Source organism: Dermochelys coriacea, chromosome 12 (assembly GCF_009764565.3).
Source record: "Dermochelys coriacea isolate rDerCor1 chromosome 12, rDerCor1.pri.v4, whole genome shotgun sequence".
Classification (NCBI taxonomy): Eukaryota; Metazoa; Chordata; order Testudines; family Dermochelyidae; genus Dermochelys; species Dermochelys coriacea.
In genome coordinates, this window is record NC_050079.1 from 8,303,390 (window position 1) to 8,320,275 (window position 16,886).

A 16,886-nucleotide genomic window follows, 5' to 3' on the forward strand; every position below is an offset into this window, starting at 1 on the left:
AACACCATTTGCCAATATTTTCTTGTAAATATACACTCCTTTCACAATGTTGTCTTTCATTATCTCAGGAGAATTTGATTTCATTCGTCTCAGGTTAGCAACCTAGAGCCCCAGGATTCATTGGAACCTCTGGAATGGACTGCTAGACTTGATACAACATTGTTATGTAGGAAACATCAGCACACTTATTCCTGCTTTGTCTAGTCTTTCATTTACAGTATCCTCACTGGTCATTGATTTGAAAGTCTCCTGCTCCTAGAAGAACATTGATGTGTCCTGTCCCTTGGAAGAGCAAAGCTATACAGAACTGAAAAATCCCCCCAGGGAATGATCATTAAAGGTCATGATATTTGTTCATAAAAGTAACACATTTCATCAGACAAAGACTATGAATAAGGCTGGAAACTGTAAATGCTGCCTTAAGGTTACTTACAGTTTATCCTGTCATTGCTGCTTCGATAGTTTATATCACCTTGAGAGCACAAGCTTACAATTCCCCTCTTTCTTTCTCTTCTTTTTACTTTTCTCTGGGGAAAGCCTCTCCGAGGAGCGGCTCATTTTTACGTGTGTGTCTGGACCTGTCATTTTGTTGCTAGTTCATTTTTGGTGGTGTTTTCTTTATCTGATCAGCAGAGCTGCAAGTTCACCTGCAGTTCCATAAGTGCAGCAGGGTTCCTCAGTTCATGTCCCAGAGTGCTGCATAATCTAGACAGTGAGGTTAGCTTTCATCTCCATCCTGTGTCTTGAGAATGTTCTGTATTCCAGGTTGACGCACGCAGTGACCGAACAGGGGAGGTCATCTTTAAGGACAACTTCGCTTCCTCAATTGCAGGAGTGGTAGAGGGGGATTACAGAATGGATGGTAACACCCAGTTAATCTGCTGTTCAGTTGATGGTGAAGGTAAGAGTGTGAAAAATCCTTTGCAGCATCAGTATATTAGTTTAAGCTAAGCAGAAATGCCAAGAGCATTACCCACAAAGCATTACTACTAATACATTCTATTGTTACAATACCTGCTAAATGCCTTTTGAGTTTGCATGTATTTTTGCCTGCCAAATCTGTCATCATTCTTTGCAAAATCCAGGGAATAGAAGGGTCAGGCTTTCCGCAAGCAAGATTTTGAATACTGCCTCCTGGATGATAAACAACCAGATCTGTTTTCTATATGATGACCTGTGAGCCTACAAAGTTCAGTTGCTTACCAGAAGTGATCTTCCACTAAAAGTGAAGCAGAATTGTACTCCATACATGCAGGGATACTTCAAGCCATGCTGTTAAAATTGAATGACGAGGGGAAAAAATAAATATGTGCAGGATCTCTTCAGCTTCTTCATGGTAGATAAAGAAGATCTGAAAGAGGTTTATTTTTTAAAAATATATATGTTCTTGCTTGGTTTTTTAATTAGCAATTTAGGAAATAACAACCTTGTGTTTCATGGAAGACACTGTGGTTGACTGGAGATCTTGTAAACTTATATCGTCAGATACTAAGGAAGTGAAACTTAGTTGAGATGGGATGTATTTTTTATTCAAACTATTTAAATAAGTTTGCTCAAACTTAATATACAGATAAGCATGGTGGTCAAAGGAAAGGCTCACAGGTGACTATCTTAACCATCTGAAATCTGCTCAGCAGTAACACATGAACCTGGCACAACCTATTTCGAACACAAGTCCAAACATATTAAAGGAAGTAGCACAGCATACCACTCTTTATGCGTACTCCTGAGTGCTTTTACCATACATTATCAGGAGAACCCCCTGCTTATGTTTGGGCCTGTAAGCCTTTATTGCAGGGGAGTAAAGAACCAATGAATAGGACCATATTAATAAGGCAACTCGTCTTAAATAAGCCCTGTATGTTAACATCAATGGCCTTGATCCTGCTCTTTGAGACACGGGCTGCTGTCTTTTGCTGCATGTATATAAATACGCAGTACATGGCAATGTAGGATCCTTTATTTTCATTGGAAACTCTTGGCACTACTGTATTACAGATACTAAATGATGATAATCCTGCAATCAGGTGCATGTGCGCAGAACCTTACACCTTCACAGGGTTTCATGCAAGTCATTGGGGCTCTGCATGGGCACAAGATCCAGATGCACGATCACGGCCATTGTTCTTCTGTATTTCAGTGTTCCCTCTCTCCCTCCCTCCTTCATCTGAATTAAATTGTTGACCACAAAGGAAATACATGTGTGTGTTTCTCTCTCTCCATTTGGGTGGTGTGCCTTTAAACTCAGAACCACATAGAGATTTTCAGCTTCCCTATACCTTTTTCTTGGCACTGTACAGTCAGGCCGAACATTCAGCAGGAGCGTTGGTTTTTCCTCCATAGATTTCATCTTCTCTTACAAACAGAACTAACAGAAATTACAGGGAACAGACCTGTTGTAAAATGAAAGGACTTTGCAAGCAGTTCTGTGGTTCCTAGCTTTCGACTTGAACTCTCCTGCCTCAGTATCCCCACCCAGATTCTTGGGTGCAGGGACTCCCCCTGGATCCTATCCGGCTGGACCCAACCCTCTGTTCATCCTGACCATTATGAAACAAATCTTAGGCCTGTAGCTAAGTCTCCCTGAACAAAAAATAAGAGAGAGGTTAGGAAGGTAGGCTAGCTAAAATAGATGGAAATGGTGAGTTGCATTCATACCAAGACAATGACAAGAACACTAGGCCCCTGTAAAATTCCCAGACAAAAGCTTTGTCAGGATGGAGTAATGTTGAGAGTTGCTTGTAAGTAATGTAAGACTCACCTAAACTAAACTAACTATAAAATAAACTAAAAGTGTTCAAAAAGAGAGATCTACATTGTTCTGTCACTCATTCTGATCAGTGAGGGTCAGCTTTAGGAGGCAGGAGACACTTTCAGGGAAGTCTCCAAATGCACTAGAAGTCATCAGCATTCCTTTAAATGTCCAGCCATGTTGTCATGGTAAGTATAGTGGGTCATGTCCTCAGGTGGTGTAAATCCGCATAACTCCATTTACTTCAGTGGAGCTACACCCATTTATGCCATCTGAGGGGCTGACCTGATATTATTTCTACAGTCGATCTGTTAGTGATTCATGCTGCAGAAGCAGAAGTCTAGAGATTGCTGCTAAAGACATGCTTGAAATGCTCTGGGCTTTGCTTTTGTGCAGTACGTGGCTACCTGCCAGGAAGCCAGGAGATGAAAGGAAACTTGATGGATACCAGTGTGGAACAGGATCTGATTCGGGAGCTTAGTCAAAAGAAACAAAATTTGCTGCTGGAATTACGAAACTATGAGGAAAACTCAAAGGTACTTCTCAAAACAAGATGCAGGGCCCGACTCTGGTCTCTCCCCCAGACCCACAGGCTGATAGAAGAACTAGAGTGCAATGACAATGTAAAATAGAGACATCTTATGCAAGTGGCCTGCTCCTTGTGTGTATTCAGTGCCAGTTCTTCTTACTTTAATACCTAACGTTTTCCCTACTTTTTCAGTCTACTGAATACATTGGCTCTGCAGAGCTAGTGGAGAGGGAGCTGTATTCTATTCTGGCTCATGTAATTGAATGATTAATTTAAGTTCTGACTGCAGAACCTTTATTGTTGGTGATGCATGGGTGAGAAGAGGGCACAGAGGTGATAGGGTGGGAATCTGACAAATGGCTGTGGTTGGGAACATGGCAGAATTCAGGGGATCAGGGCAACCTTGACAAATGGGGGCTATGTAGCGAAGGTCAGAGTTATGTTGAGCTTTGAGAATAGGCAGAAAGAAGAGTAGATCCATGCTGTAGGAGTAATGGTTAAGGCCTGGATTCAGCAATGCACTTAAGTATGTGCTGATGAAATATGTGCTCATGTCCCGATGGACTTAAGTTTGTGCTTAAAGTTCAGGGTTGTCCCAAGCAACTCCTCTCATGCTTTTCTAAAGAGAAGCGCAGTTGTCAACAAGGCATTGTATCAGTCAGATTCAGCCAAGAGAGTTTGAGGAAAAGCCTAATCAAAACATTCTTCACAGATGTTTAAAATATACGAAGGCTGCTGTAATAGATCCCTTCCTGTGGTGGAGGGCTCTTGGATGTATCTTCAGAACTGCTTTAATGAAAACCTTGCTCTTGTGATGCTGAGCTGGAAGTGTGTGTTTTGCAGCAGGCTGAACTGAGCGCTCAGGTGAACGAAGCTGATGGGCAGAAGGGAGTGATTCCAGCTAACACCCAGCTGCAGACAGCCCTCTCAGTGAACCTGGGCTCTGACAGTATGGCTCCCCACGTCGAGTTGTGTATTTCCACATCTAATGGTGAGAAATAATTTGCAGCCAATGATGGTGGTTTCCTGTAACCTCACGTGCAGATGTTTTGATGCATTTAGCCAGTGGTTTGCCTGTCCCCTAGTTGGTTTGTCATTCTCCATTTCTTCTGTCTGGATGCCTTCCTTTCACAAAGTTTTGAATCAACCAATGTTCCATCAATCTGAATAGGTTCTTCTGTGACCCTCGTTACCATGGTATCAAAAAGTCTTGTTAGCTCCTTACTGCTTGTTCCTTTTTCCATGAAATTGATGCGTGAAGTGAAGTAAATTGGTCTTGCTGATCCCTGTTGCCTTCCTCGTGTCACCTGTAGGAGTGGTTAGAGAACAATGCAGTGTGTGCCAACCTGAGGCTGAGCATGCAGCTGCCGGATCTGGATCTCAGCAAGGTGGCTAAACGTCTGTAATCCAATATCTTCTCCCAGAAAACCCTCCCCTCCTTAATTTTGAAAGTGATGCAGAGTTATTGCCAGTGGCGAACTATTAATTAATAAACCACTTTCTCCCCTTTCCTAAGACACAATTATCCGAGCCGTGCTGATCTTTGCTGAAGGGATATTTGAAGGCGAGAGCCATGTGGTTCATCCCAGTCTCCAGAACCTCTCGGGTCGCATTCAGGTTCCCCTTACTCCTCCCAAAGATGTCCCAGTGGATTTACACATCAAAGCCTTTGTGGGTTACAGAAGCAGGTAAGGTTTGCGGGATAGTAGAGTGTCAAGCCCCATTTCTGACAAGAGCAGCATTTGGTGTGAAACGTAGCAGTGATGTAGCTTTATGTGCCCTTGTGTTGTAGAAGGTCTGTGACAAGTACCGTCGGGAATTTCTTCAGACCTAATTCCTGTGCATCCTGACTCCTATTTAAAAGAGCATTGACATGCTTTGAGATGCCCGATTTCCAGAGGTGCGAAACACCTGCAGCTCCCATTGACTTGGAGCTGCGATTGCTCAGCAGGTTTGAAAACGAAGGCCCTACATGCTGAAATCATTCAGGGCCTGATCTTGGTCCCTTCAGAGTCAATGGGAGGTTCGCCTTGACAGCTGTGGGACCAGGCGTGGGTGCTCGTGGAATATGGGAAATATTAGCAAATTAGGAAAATGTGGTCTAGATGAAATTATTATAAAGTGGATGCACAACTGTTTCAAAGACGGTTCTCCAGAGTAATTATCAATGGTTCACTGTGAAACTTAGAGGATGTATCTAGTGGGGCCCCGCAGGGGTAAGTCTTGGCTCTGATACTATTCAATATTTTTATGAATGATTTGGATAATGGCAGAGTATGCTTATAAAATTTGCTGATGACATCAGGCTGGGAGGGGTTGCAAGCACTTTTGGATGACAGGATTAGAATTCAAAACAACCTTGACAAATTGGAGAATTGTTTTGAAATCAACAAGATGAAATTCAATAATAAAGATAAGTGCAAACGACTTCACTTGGGAAGGAAAAATTAAATGCACATCTACAAAATTAGGAGTAACTGGCTGGGTGGTAGAACTGCTGAAAAGGATCTGGGGACTACAGTGGATCACAAAATGAATATGAATCAATGTGATGCAGTTGCGAAAAATGTTAATATCATTCTGGGTTGTGTTAACAGGAGTTTCATATGTAAGGCACTGGATGTAATTGTCCCACTTTACTTGGTGCTGGGTACTGTGTTCAGTTGTGGGTGCCCACACTTTAGGAAAGATGTGGATAAATTGGCAAGAGTCCAGAGGAGAGCAATGAAAATGATCAAAGGTTTAGAGAACCTGACCTATGAGGAAAAGTTAAAAAAAAACCCAAGGCATGTTTAGACCTGAGAAAAGAAGACTAAAGAGGGATCTCATAACAGCATCGGGGAATAATGTTAAGGGATGTTATAAAGAGGATGGTGATCTATTGTTCTCCATGTCCACTGAAGTTAGGAGAAGAAGCAGTAGGCTTAATTTGCATCAAGGGTTAGATATTAGGAAAAAACATCTAACTCTAAGGGTAGTTAAATGCTGGGATAGACTTCCAAGGGAGGTTGTGGAATCCTCGTCATTGGAGGTTTTTAAGAGCAGGTTGGACAAACACCTGTCATGGATGGTCTAGTTTTACTTGGTCCTGCCTCAGCGGAGGGGGCTGGACTTGACCTATCAAGGTCCCTTCCACCCCTACACTTCAGTTATTGCATATGGGCTGTACTCTGTGAGATGCTGACTGTCCTCAACTCCCTTTGACTTCAGCACAAGTCCTCGATCCATGTTTGAGGGCAGAATTTGTACAAATATCCATATAAATAAAATGCAGCTGAAGTAACATTTGAAAATCATTTTCTCTTTTCATTTGCCTGCCAAGACCATGCTTCAGGGTTCTGTTTCCCCTGCTCCAGCTAGTGGTATCTCTACCAAAAGTGTAAGGCATGGCTGGACCAGAGCTTCATTTACTGTTTCAGGGGCTATCAGTCCACTGCAGGAGCAATGCAGAGAACTGAATGTAGGAGTTCCATTCATCTTTAATGTTACTTTTAATAAGTCTTAATTGTAGTTGTTAATAAAACGTCTCCAGTTTTATATTTTCTGTGTATAGGCCTAATGAGTGTTCTATTCATTGCTGGGACTGTGGTGACAGTCTGTGATGTAAAAGTGAATCATCCTGAATTTGTTAATGGAAGGGTGCAATAGACAAATCACTGGTCTGTTGGTAAATTTCTCTCTCTCTTTTTCCTTTGGATTCCTTCCAGCACACAGTTCCATGTCTTTGAACTGACAAGACAGCTACCCCGATTTTCTATGTATGCTTTGAGCAGCCCTGACTCGGCCCCTGAACCTCAAAGCTTTGTTAACTTTACAATCAGTGAGAGGGTACAAAGGGTGAGTTTATGCTCTGCATCTTATTTTCTGGTTCTGAACACCGTTGCTGCTTTTGTATCAGGTGGAGAGTTTGCAATTAACTTGGGAATCCCTAGAGCAAAGGGAAATACTGTAATTTACTCCAGTACTGTCAATAAGAGTCTGTGTTTAACAGCTAACAGCTTGAGTTCATGCTTCTTTTTTTTTTAAATGCTGGGATAGCAGAAACATTCCCAGAGCTTCTGCAGGAAATAGCTGCTTAAGACCAGAAGTTCTAGTAGTTACTCGTCCCTTCATTGTACTTTATCTAGTAGAACTTGTCCAGCTTGCACTCATGGAAGGGCCCTGGAGTGAATAACTGAATTTTGTAGATTAGCAAATGGGGAAAAGTGCAATTAAGTATCTAGGTAATTCATCTTCATGGGTTTAATTCGGCTCAAATTCATAATGGATCAGTAAATGTTCTGTAGCGTATCTTGGAAATATGGTGGGATGGCAACTCACTACAGCCTGGGCTGAGAATTAGTCAGTTCTTGGGAGTGGCTTAGTGAGGCTCTCTTGTGCATACATAACTTTCATTGCATAGAAATTCCTGGGACAAAAATACTTCTAACTTGGGTGATTGATGGCAGATTGATCAGATGTAATACTCTTCTCTAAAGAAAACTTTTTGGCCTTGCCCCTCTGAGCTCCATCTATCTTAGGTACTTGTATGGGTTCCGTTATGTGGGTGTCTCACGATCTGTAATGTACTTATTCTCACATCATCCCTGTGAAGCATGGCAGTGCTTTTATTCCCATTGTACAGATGGGGACCTGAGACACAGAGAGGCCAAGCGGCTTGCCCAAGGTCACACAGGGAGTATGTGACAGAGCAGGGATTTGAACCCTGGCCTTCCAAGTCTTAGCTACTGTCTTAGCCACTGAACAATCCTTCCTCTGTCAATTCCTTCTTATGTATTATTTGTATTAGTGTAGCGCCTAGGAACCCTGGTCATGGACCCAATGTGCTGGGTGCTTTGCAGACACAGAACAAAAAGATGGTCCCTGCCCCGAAGGGCTTATGTGACTTTCTTACTTACTTGATTCTCTTATTCATAATATTATACAAAATCATGCTTTGAACAGCTCACTTATAACATAGAAAATTGTCCCCATTCCACAGGGTGGGAGAGAGCAAAATTAATCCTGAGTTATCCTGTTCTGTCCAGTGGGGGTGTTGTGATCCTAATAAACTTCCAGTTGAGTTCCATTTTCTAATAGAGACATTTTATTTCACCACCCAGAGTAGGATTGTGCATATGATCACAAGAGGCACTGAGCTGGATGCTCTGCAGTTCTTGTCCAGTGTATCCCATAATGTCCACTAGAGAAAATATTTTCCAGACAGTTTCTCCGTGGGAAGGGTAATGTTATGAATTTATTTTTCTAGGTTGTCATGTGGTTGAACCAGAGCTTTCTGTTACCAGAGGATGCAGAGCTCCAAAGTGCACCTTTTCAAGTCTGTTTCACTTCCCTGCGTGATGCAGGACAGCTGTGCATAAAAATCAAACCCAGTGGGGAGGTAATTTTTACTCTTGCCCTACTATATTTAGGTCTAATCTTATTAAAGAGCAGTGGAACTGGGAGGAAATGCCCACACGGGAAAGTGAACAGGGAGCCAAGGTACAAAGTGGAGGAGGGACCAAGCCATTAATATTTCCTGGTCACTCGGTTTTCACTATTTCTGTCCAGTTCAGAGTTTTTAATTTAGTCCGGGAGTGCAGGAGACTGGACTAGATGACCTCTTGAGGTCCCTTCCAGTCCTATGATTCTCTGATTATCATAGCATCAAAGTGTCTCATGGTTTCATGTGATTGCATAGGCAGATGAAATGTTAGTGTTTAAGCAGGATATTGTCCACAATGGCATATTTAATTCTGCTTCAATGGTAGTTTGTGCCCACTTTTCTATCTGGGAGTAAAATTTCAAGCTCAGCCAGTGATATGGACAATACAGCATGGTGGTCTTTCAATTTTTTGAAGCAACATATTATATGGTGAAATTCAACCTGCTGCAGAGAGGCAGCACAGAGCCTCTCCACCACTTAAGCCCTATTTTGAGGGCTTAGATGGGGATGTAATTAGTGCATGATCCTTGGGCTGGCCCTCTGCATAGTGATGCATTTCTCCCTTAGGTCCTGATCCAGAGTCCCCTGAAGTCAGTGGAAAGATTCCCATATACTTCAGATCTAGCCCACAGTGCTTAATTCTAGCAAAATGTAGTATCAGATTAATAGGCTTCCAATGGAAATCTTGCAGTATTAACTGTTTTGAGCATTATGAAGTTGAATATGCTGCAAAAGGGGTCCTATTTAATGGCTGTGGAGGGAGAATTTTGAAGCGAGGGGAAATCTGAAACTTATGATTTTCATACCTGTTAGATTTCTATCAGCACGGATGATATAGATCTAGCCGGTGACATTATCCAGTCAATGGCCTCCTTCTTGGCAATTGAAGACTTGCAGGTGGAAGCAGATTTCCCTGTGTACTTTGAGGAGTTGCTGAAAGTGCTAGTTAAGGTGAGTAGGCACCAAGCGTGTCTAAATGGTGGTTGATTTGGTGATGGATGGTGGCTTCAGGATTTGATGACTTTTTCTCTCTTTCTATGTCTAAACTTTCTGTGGCTTTCTGCCATTTAAACCTGCAACCATGGCTTACTGTGCTCTGAATTAAGGAGAGGGTGACAGCCCCTCCTTTTCCAAAATTTCTTGTTATCCAAAACAGCGTCAGGTCCCCTCCTGGCTGTTGATGATTAGGACAATTCCCTCATTCTGTAAACTCTGGTCAGGAGATTCAAAGTCCATTGAAGTTGATGGTTTGGATCAGGCCCTGAGTGAATCAGGGAGGTCGATAGGCCCTGAAAGTCTCATCTAGCCTTCCTCTTCCTGGGCAAGGATCCAGGCGGGGGGATAGGAAGCGGTTCCCTATTAAATTGGTGCAGTCTCTACCTTTCAAAGCTAAACTCTCAGATTTGCTTGGACTTCACAAAGTGCTTGGGTGTCTTTACTCTTGATAGGTGGATGAATATCATACAGTCCATCAGAAACTCACTGCCGACATGGCGGACCACTCCAACCTTATCCGTAGTATGTTGGTTCGAGCAGAAGATTCACGCCTCATGGGAGACATGTGAGCATTTCAGGAGGGGGAGGGATAGCTCAGTGGTTTGAGCATTGGCCTGCTAAACCCAGGGTTATGAGTTCAATCCTTGAGGGGGCCATTTAGAAATCTAGGGCAAAAATTGGGGATTGGTCCTGCTTTGAGCAGGGGGTTGGACTAGATGATCTCCTGAGGTCCCTTCCAACTCTGATTTTTTATGATTCTGTATAATTCTCTGGCTCTGGTGGCCAGTCATAGCTTTTTGGTAGAGAAGAGCACCTTTAGATAGAAACAGCTGCATGGATCTAGGCTGCATTAAATCTAGGTGCGTATTATTTACACACGATCATTGTGTTCCTGACCTGTTCTTTAGGCTGAGAACTAGCAGGCTGATGACTTAGGCACACTCAGCGGGGCGGGCAATGTGAATCAGCTGTGAAGTGGTGTTGTCAAGCTCTCAGCTAGGCCAGAGGGAGTCCCTTGTGTGAAGAGGAAGGGAGCAGTAGCTGGGCAGGGCAGGACTCGTCCTCTTTAGGCTGGGGTGGGGAAGGACTCTGAGCAGGAAGCTGAGGAAGAGTTTGTTCCCTGTGTTTTCAGGGCATTAATCTTTTACTCTGAACAGCTCTGTCCTCCTGAAGCTAAGGGCTAATGTCCATATCACAACTGTCTATTGCAAGAAGTCGAAGGATCTAATGCAACTAATGATCAGCAAGACTAACTCTTCTGGGGAAACTAACTCCTTTTCCCAGAGCTTCCAATCACTAAGAACATACATGTGAAAGGCCATACTGGGTAAGACTAAAGGTCCCATCGAGCCCAATATCCTGTCTTCCAACAGTGGCCAGTGCCAGGTGCCCCAGAGGGAATGAACAGAACAGGTAATCATCAAGTGATCCATCCCCTGTTGCTCATTCCCAGCTTCTGGCCATTGATGGACCTGTCCTCCATGAACTTATCTAGTTCTTTTTTGAACCCTGTTATAGTCTTGGCCTTCACAACATCCTCTGGCAAGGATTCCACAGATTGACTGTGTGTTGTGTGAAAAAATACTTCCTTTTGTTTTAAACCTGCTGCCTCTTAATTTCATTTGGTGGCCCCTAGTTCTTGTGTTACGAGGAGTAAATAACACTTCCTTATTGACTTCCTCCACACCAGTCATGATTTTATAGACCTCGATCATCTCCCCTCTTAGTCGTCTCTTTTCCAAGTTGAAAAATCCCAGTTTTATTAATCTCTCCTCACACAGCAGCCATTCCATACCCCTAATCATTTTTGTTGCCCTTTTCTGAACCTTTTCCAAGTCCAGTATATCCAGTATCGAGGAGCAAAATGCTATTGGGGAGGCATGTGAAAAAGAGTGAGAGAATGGAGTAAATATATTGAGTGACTTTATTTTTCTGATGTAAGTAATGAGGAATAACACGTATGACTAGCTGTGTAGTTATATTGGATACCCATCTATCTCTTATACGTTCAGCCTTCTAGCTTCAGACAAATTGAGAACAGCAGATAGTGACTGTAACCATAGTAACTAAACATTGTTGCTTTTTTACATTAACAAAACATGAATTGTCACCTGGTTTCCTTGTCCCTTGATCTTCCTTGTCTCTATTTTCATTTTCACAGGAGAAATATGAAGAAACGGTACATGGAACTCTATGATCTTAACAGAGATTTACTTAATGAGTATAAAATTCGCTGCACCAACCACACCGAGCTGTTAGACAATCTCAAATCTGTAAATCAAGCTATCCAGAGAGCGGGGCAGCTGCGTGGTAAGTCCAGGGCAGGATTCTACTTTGGGGATTCCATTTTTGGCTCACCAAGCCAGGGAAGAGAATGGCACATCAAAGAGCAAATGCAGGATTGTTAGAGCTTGTCTTGAAGGCCAGATAAATTTTGCTGTATGGTCCAGGACTTAGTAGTGGGAATCTTGCTTCAGTTTTCAGCTACAGAGGAATATGAAGTCTCTCCATAGTTGTTTAAACTGTAGTGTTACTCTCACTTTTAAAAGACAAATACAAATCATCTCTACAAGGTATAAGATACATACCCTAATCTCAAGGGTCCCAGGAAATGCTGTTCAAATGTAGGTAGACTTTGGCCCAGATCCTGCAAGTTGCACTGCGTGGGCAGAGCACTGTGTGGCGTTGGGGTCAGCCTGTGCAGAGCAGCTTACAAATTAGGACCTCTCTTTCTATTGCCCATGAACATTTCAATGTATGAAACTTGAAACTTCAAAGTATGGCTACGTACAGAAAACGTATGGGAGCTAAAACATAAATACAGTCTAAAAATCAGTCCAAATTCTCTTTCTAAACCCTACCGTATGTTGTTTTTTTTTTTTTAAGTTTTGTCCCACTTGGTAAGTCATCAGCCCTATCACTACTGACACGTGGGAACTCAAATTTGATGGGAAAGGTTCTGAAAACATGGAGATAGGTGGGAAATTGCTGGACTGAGGACGAAATTCAATGTCAAACCTAATTTGTTTTTTTCTAGTTACTTGGCTAGAAGAAGCACCAAGTGCACAGTCCCTTGGTATTTCCGTTACACTAATTACTTGCTAATGAATTGATTGTGAGTTGCTGGGCACCCTAGATTCTTGGGAAAGTCAGGGAGTTATGGATGCTCAGCGTGACTTTGGGGCAACAATTCAAAGCAGTTATCAGCATTTTGAACAGTGTAAGGCTTACTGCTTTTATTAATGACAGGGTTTCAGAGTAGCAGCCGTGTTAGTCTATATTCACAAAAAGAAAAGGAGTACTTGTGGCACCTTAGAGACTAACAAATTTATTAGAGCATAAGCTTTCGTGAGCTAAAGCTCACTTCATCGGCAAATGCAGCAAATGCATCGGCAAATAGTCTCTAAGGTGCCACAAGTACTCCTTTTCTTTTTGCTTTTATTAAAACAATTTTTAAAGTGTAACATTAGAAGTTACATTTGAATTCTTCACTTCTGGCCCAGAAGTTTAAAGGAGGACACTATCAGGTTAAATCAGACTATTATAAAGTTTACCTGCGTTACTAGCAACACCTTAAATTATTAAAACTGACCTTTAAATATATTTTAGCTTTTGCTGTTGTGTGGTTTCTTTATGCTTTTCTCTTTGCATGGGCAAAGCACAGTGTTCCAGCTCTTGCTTTGCAAAGAGGGAGATGCTTATTTAAGCTATTCGGGGAAGGGACTATTTTACTGCATATTTGTATGGTGCCTGCCATGATGGGGACTCTAGGCACTTTTGTAATACAAATAATAGCCCCCCCCCCGACATGGAATTAAGAAAAGGGGAAAATAGTCCTACTGTTTGGGTTTTTTTTTAAAAAAAATTTTTTTTTTTTTTTACAAAATCTAAATTCTGAGAGACCAGTTCTGACCTGTAAATGTCTATTTAATGTTTCATTCGGTTACTTAAATACATTCTAGTGCTGATTCTGTGTTTTTGTTTCTTTCTAGTTGGAAAACCCAAGACACAGGTGATCACTGCGTGTCGGGATGCCATTAGAAACAACAACCTAAATATGCTCTTCAGGATAATGCGAGTGGGGACTGCATCCTCGTAAAAGGGGAATAGCGACTGCATGGAGATGATACTTCCTTACAACAGGTGATCTTAGACAAATGAACAGATGTCATAGGAGCAGATGTCCTGTAGTATTTTCTTTCCGACTGTTCCGCAAGTAAGCCATTGGGAGACAAAGGTAGGGAACTTGATTGTGTAGCAATGTATAAGGGACCAATACTGAGAAGCAGTTAAATCAGCCTGCAGCTCCACCATATAATGAAGTAAATGGAAAGATAGTTTGCTGTTTTTTAAAGTAAGCCATCAGTTGGGATATGCTACTTTGGAGGCTAAAGGATAGGAAAATCTATGGAGAAAGGCTCAGAGTTTTAAAGTGCAGATGTGGTATTTATGTAAGTCACTCAAGACACTTGTATAATCCTGGAATAGTTATTTTTCTTACTGTAACTTATTTATGGAATTTATTATATTTTGCAGTTATGGTATCAGCTTTTCCATTAAAACACAGAACTGTCAGGCTTTCACTGTATGTGTGTTCCGTTGAAGAGATGCGGTTATTTTTGTTACTTATTTTATGTTAATGAAACACATTTTAGGTTTTGCTCCATAATTGTCAGGCATTTGGATCACAGAATATAGGAAGCAAGAGGTATGTCTATTAATACACTAGCCTTTCAGCTCAAAAACCTTGAGTTCAGAGTGGGTCTAAACCAAAACCTTGGCTCCTAAGGCTCCCTAATTTTGGGGTATTTGAGAACCGTAACTGATTTGTGCAGCTTGCTCCTACCCCTAGTTATCAGCTGCTGACCTGTGCAGCACAGAGCTGCTCTATGTCAGTGAATCCCTGATTTCAGCCGTTACTTTCAGAACAGGTCTCACTGGGAAGGCCAGGTGGGAGAGGTGAGATGACATGGGAGTCACTGCAGGCAGAAGTCCCAACTACAGCATCCCCTGCTGGCTTTATAAAAAATAAGCAAATTAACCAATTCCTAGGTTTCCATGAAGTTAGGAACTGCTCAGTTTTCTAAAGTGAACACTTGAGCCTCGCTTTGCTTGGTGGAAATTCCACCTTCAGCTATTCATTCTCAGCAACTGCTGGATAAGAGAATACATGCTAAGGAGGGGGAGGCGGGGAGGCAGCGAGAAAGAGTGGCATGTAGTTTATGAAGGAGCAAACTGATCCTTAGTAGCAGTACATGCAGGAATAAAAAGGGGGGCAGGAAGGAGTATCTAGGTACAAGAGGTAGGGAGAAAAATCTCGTGGACTCTGGCACAAAGAACTGTCAGAAGAAACAGTATTTTGGGCCAGTTAATTAAAAGTGGGTTTAAATAATGCAGTAGGATGGTGGATTGGAGTGTAAATTTTTATGCCAAAGCTGATTTCTCCTATGAGCTAAAACAGTTCTTAACTGATGTGCCTGACCTGAATTGCATCCTCAGCATGTTTCCTCATCCTGCTTCAGCAAGCTCCTTCCATATGTAACTATCAATACCTGCATACAAGGCAGGGAGAGAGGTGCCCCTCATCTCTGTGGGGTAAGATGCGCACATGGAAGGGGCTTCTTGGATAGCTCCTCTGTAGCTAACAGGCTCCTTAGGTAAGCTGTGAAATAGAGACAGTTGTGCATCATCCACCCTGGAGAGGTTAGGGAGCTCATAGCTGGCTAAAAAGGAAATTAATTCTTGAAATCTGTTTTAATCCTGAGAACAGCCTCTGTCATTGATTCATCCCCCTCAGTATGAATTGTGTTGCCAAACACACATCTGCCATTTCAAATTGGCTGCAATAGCTTATCGAATTCTTGTAAGAACCAGATTGTTAGTCAAACTCTGCTTCTGATTAAAAGGGTCTAGTGAGCCACCCGTTCCATGCTGCGTTGGTGAATTTTAAAACTTTATTATGGAGCAATCTCTAGGGATCTCTGCCAGCCACTGTATTTGTAGGGAAAGATTCTCATAGCTCCAATCTCTCTTCTTTGTTCTACTTGCCAATTCCTCATGCTTGATTGGTTTTATTGTGAGTGCAGTTTATTTTACAGCTAGACAGTGGCTTTGATCAGAAGGCAGACCATGTTGTTGTAGCCGGACATGCTGATTATCAAAGCTACATACCATGCCTTTCACGCCATCCTGCCTCAATTTTTGTGTCCGTGGGCAAGCTGTATTCCTGTAGCATTCAGTTCCTCAGTACTAATAATCCAGATCTGTAACTGGCCCAACTTCCCACCGGTATTTGATCTGAAGACGGCAGATTTGATACTTGCTGTAAGAATGTATTTTGAACTCATCTTATTAAGGATGAGCACGGAAATAAAGCAACTCAGCTGGCACACAGAAGTAGGCAACAGGTCAAGGTAAGAAGAGCAAAGTTCAGTGGAACCTGCAGTGACCCCCAGGAATTCATGCTAGATTGACACACTGGTCACTACATGCACGTGTGTGTGAACCTATTAAACTGTATTGTAGCTTTGTAACTGCACAAGGGACGAGCACTTCTCCACACCCCAACCTACATGCATTCCACCCCCTATATGAGATGACAACTCTTGGGAAAAACCTGGCAAGCTTATCCTTAGAGCACAAATGTTTTCCCCACACACCCTCAGCTCCTACAGAAACCTGATGAGAAATTGCACTAGAACCAGTGCCCTCTTACCAGGAACATTTATGCACAAGTGATTTTCAATGTCTTCATTTAAGCTTCAGCTTGGGGGAAACAATTAGAACTGACACTTGACAAAAGGCCGTTCCGTTCTAGTCCTGACTTCTCCAAATCTGAGGATTGCTGTGTTATCTTATTCCTCATTTCAATCAGGAAGAGATGTAAAATCAGACACCCACTACGATGTGCGTATGAATGAGGATTGGTCTTTTTAATCTCCTTCAGTCTAGGCTATAGCTACCTTGCTCTGTCTTGCTCCATAATGAAGTGGTCCTTTTGTTTTCAGCTACTTGACAAAACTGCTTCCATCTAATACAAAGGAAATTGTTGCATTGCCAATGCCTAAATTACCCAGAAGCCTGGTTGCATGTTTCTAGTGTCAAATGCTGGACTCTGTCTCTTGTGCAGTGGAGGAATCTGGTGAGGAGCCTGAATGTCCTCTTAGAATAATTAGTCTGAGCCA

At 42.3% G+C, this 16,886-nt stretch overlaps 1 protein-coding gene across 3 annotated transcripts in view; it reads left to right on the forward strand.

Annotated features, from left to right (window-relative positions):
* BBS2 (Bardet-Biedl syndrome 2) overlaps positions 1-14,277 on the forward strand; it is a 31,026-nt gene extending 16,749 nt beyond the window's left edge. For 2 of the 3 annotated variants that reach the window (XM_038367747.2, XM_038367750.2), the window contains exons 8-17: positions 766-901; positions 3,149-3,288; positions 4,125-4,272; positions 4,798-4,969; positions 6,989-7,118; positions 8,530-8,661; positions 9,520-9,657; positions 10,155-10,267; positions 11,864-12,012; positions 13,695-14,277. In XM_038367747.2, the coding sequence (XP_038223675.1) occupies positions 766-901; positions 3,149-3,288; positions 4,125-4,272; positions 4,798-4,969; positions 6,989-7,118; positions 8,530-8,661; positions 9,520-9,657; positions 10,155-10,267; positions 11,864-12,012; positions 13,695-13,801 (1,365 nt within the window). In that variant the 3' untranslated portion in view covers positions 13,802-14,277. The remainder of the gene's footprint in view (positions 1-765; positions 902-3,148; positions 3,289-4,124; positions 4,273-4,797; positions 4,970-6,988; positions 7,119-8,529; positions 8,662-9,519; positions 9,658-10,154; positions 10,268-11,863; positions 12,013-13,694) is intronic. The other variant, XR_006275178.1, reaches the window with a different exon arrangement.
* The last annotated feature ends 2,609 nt before the right edge of the window (positions 14,278-16,886 follow it).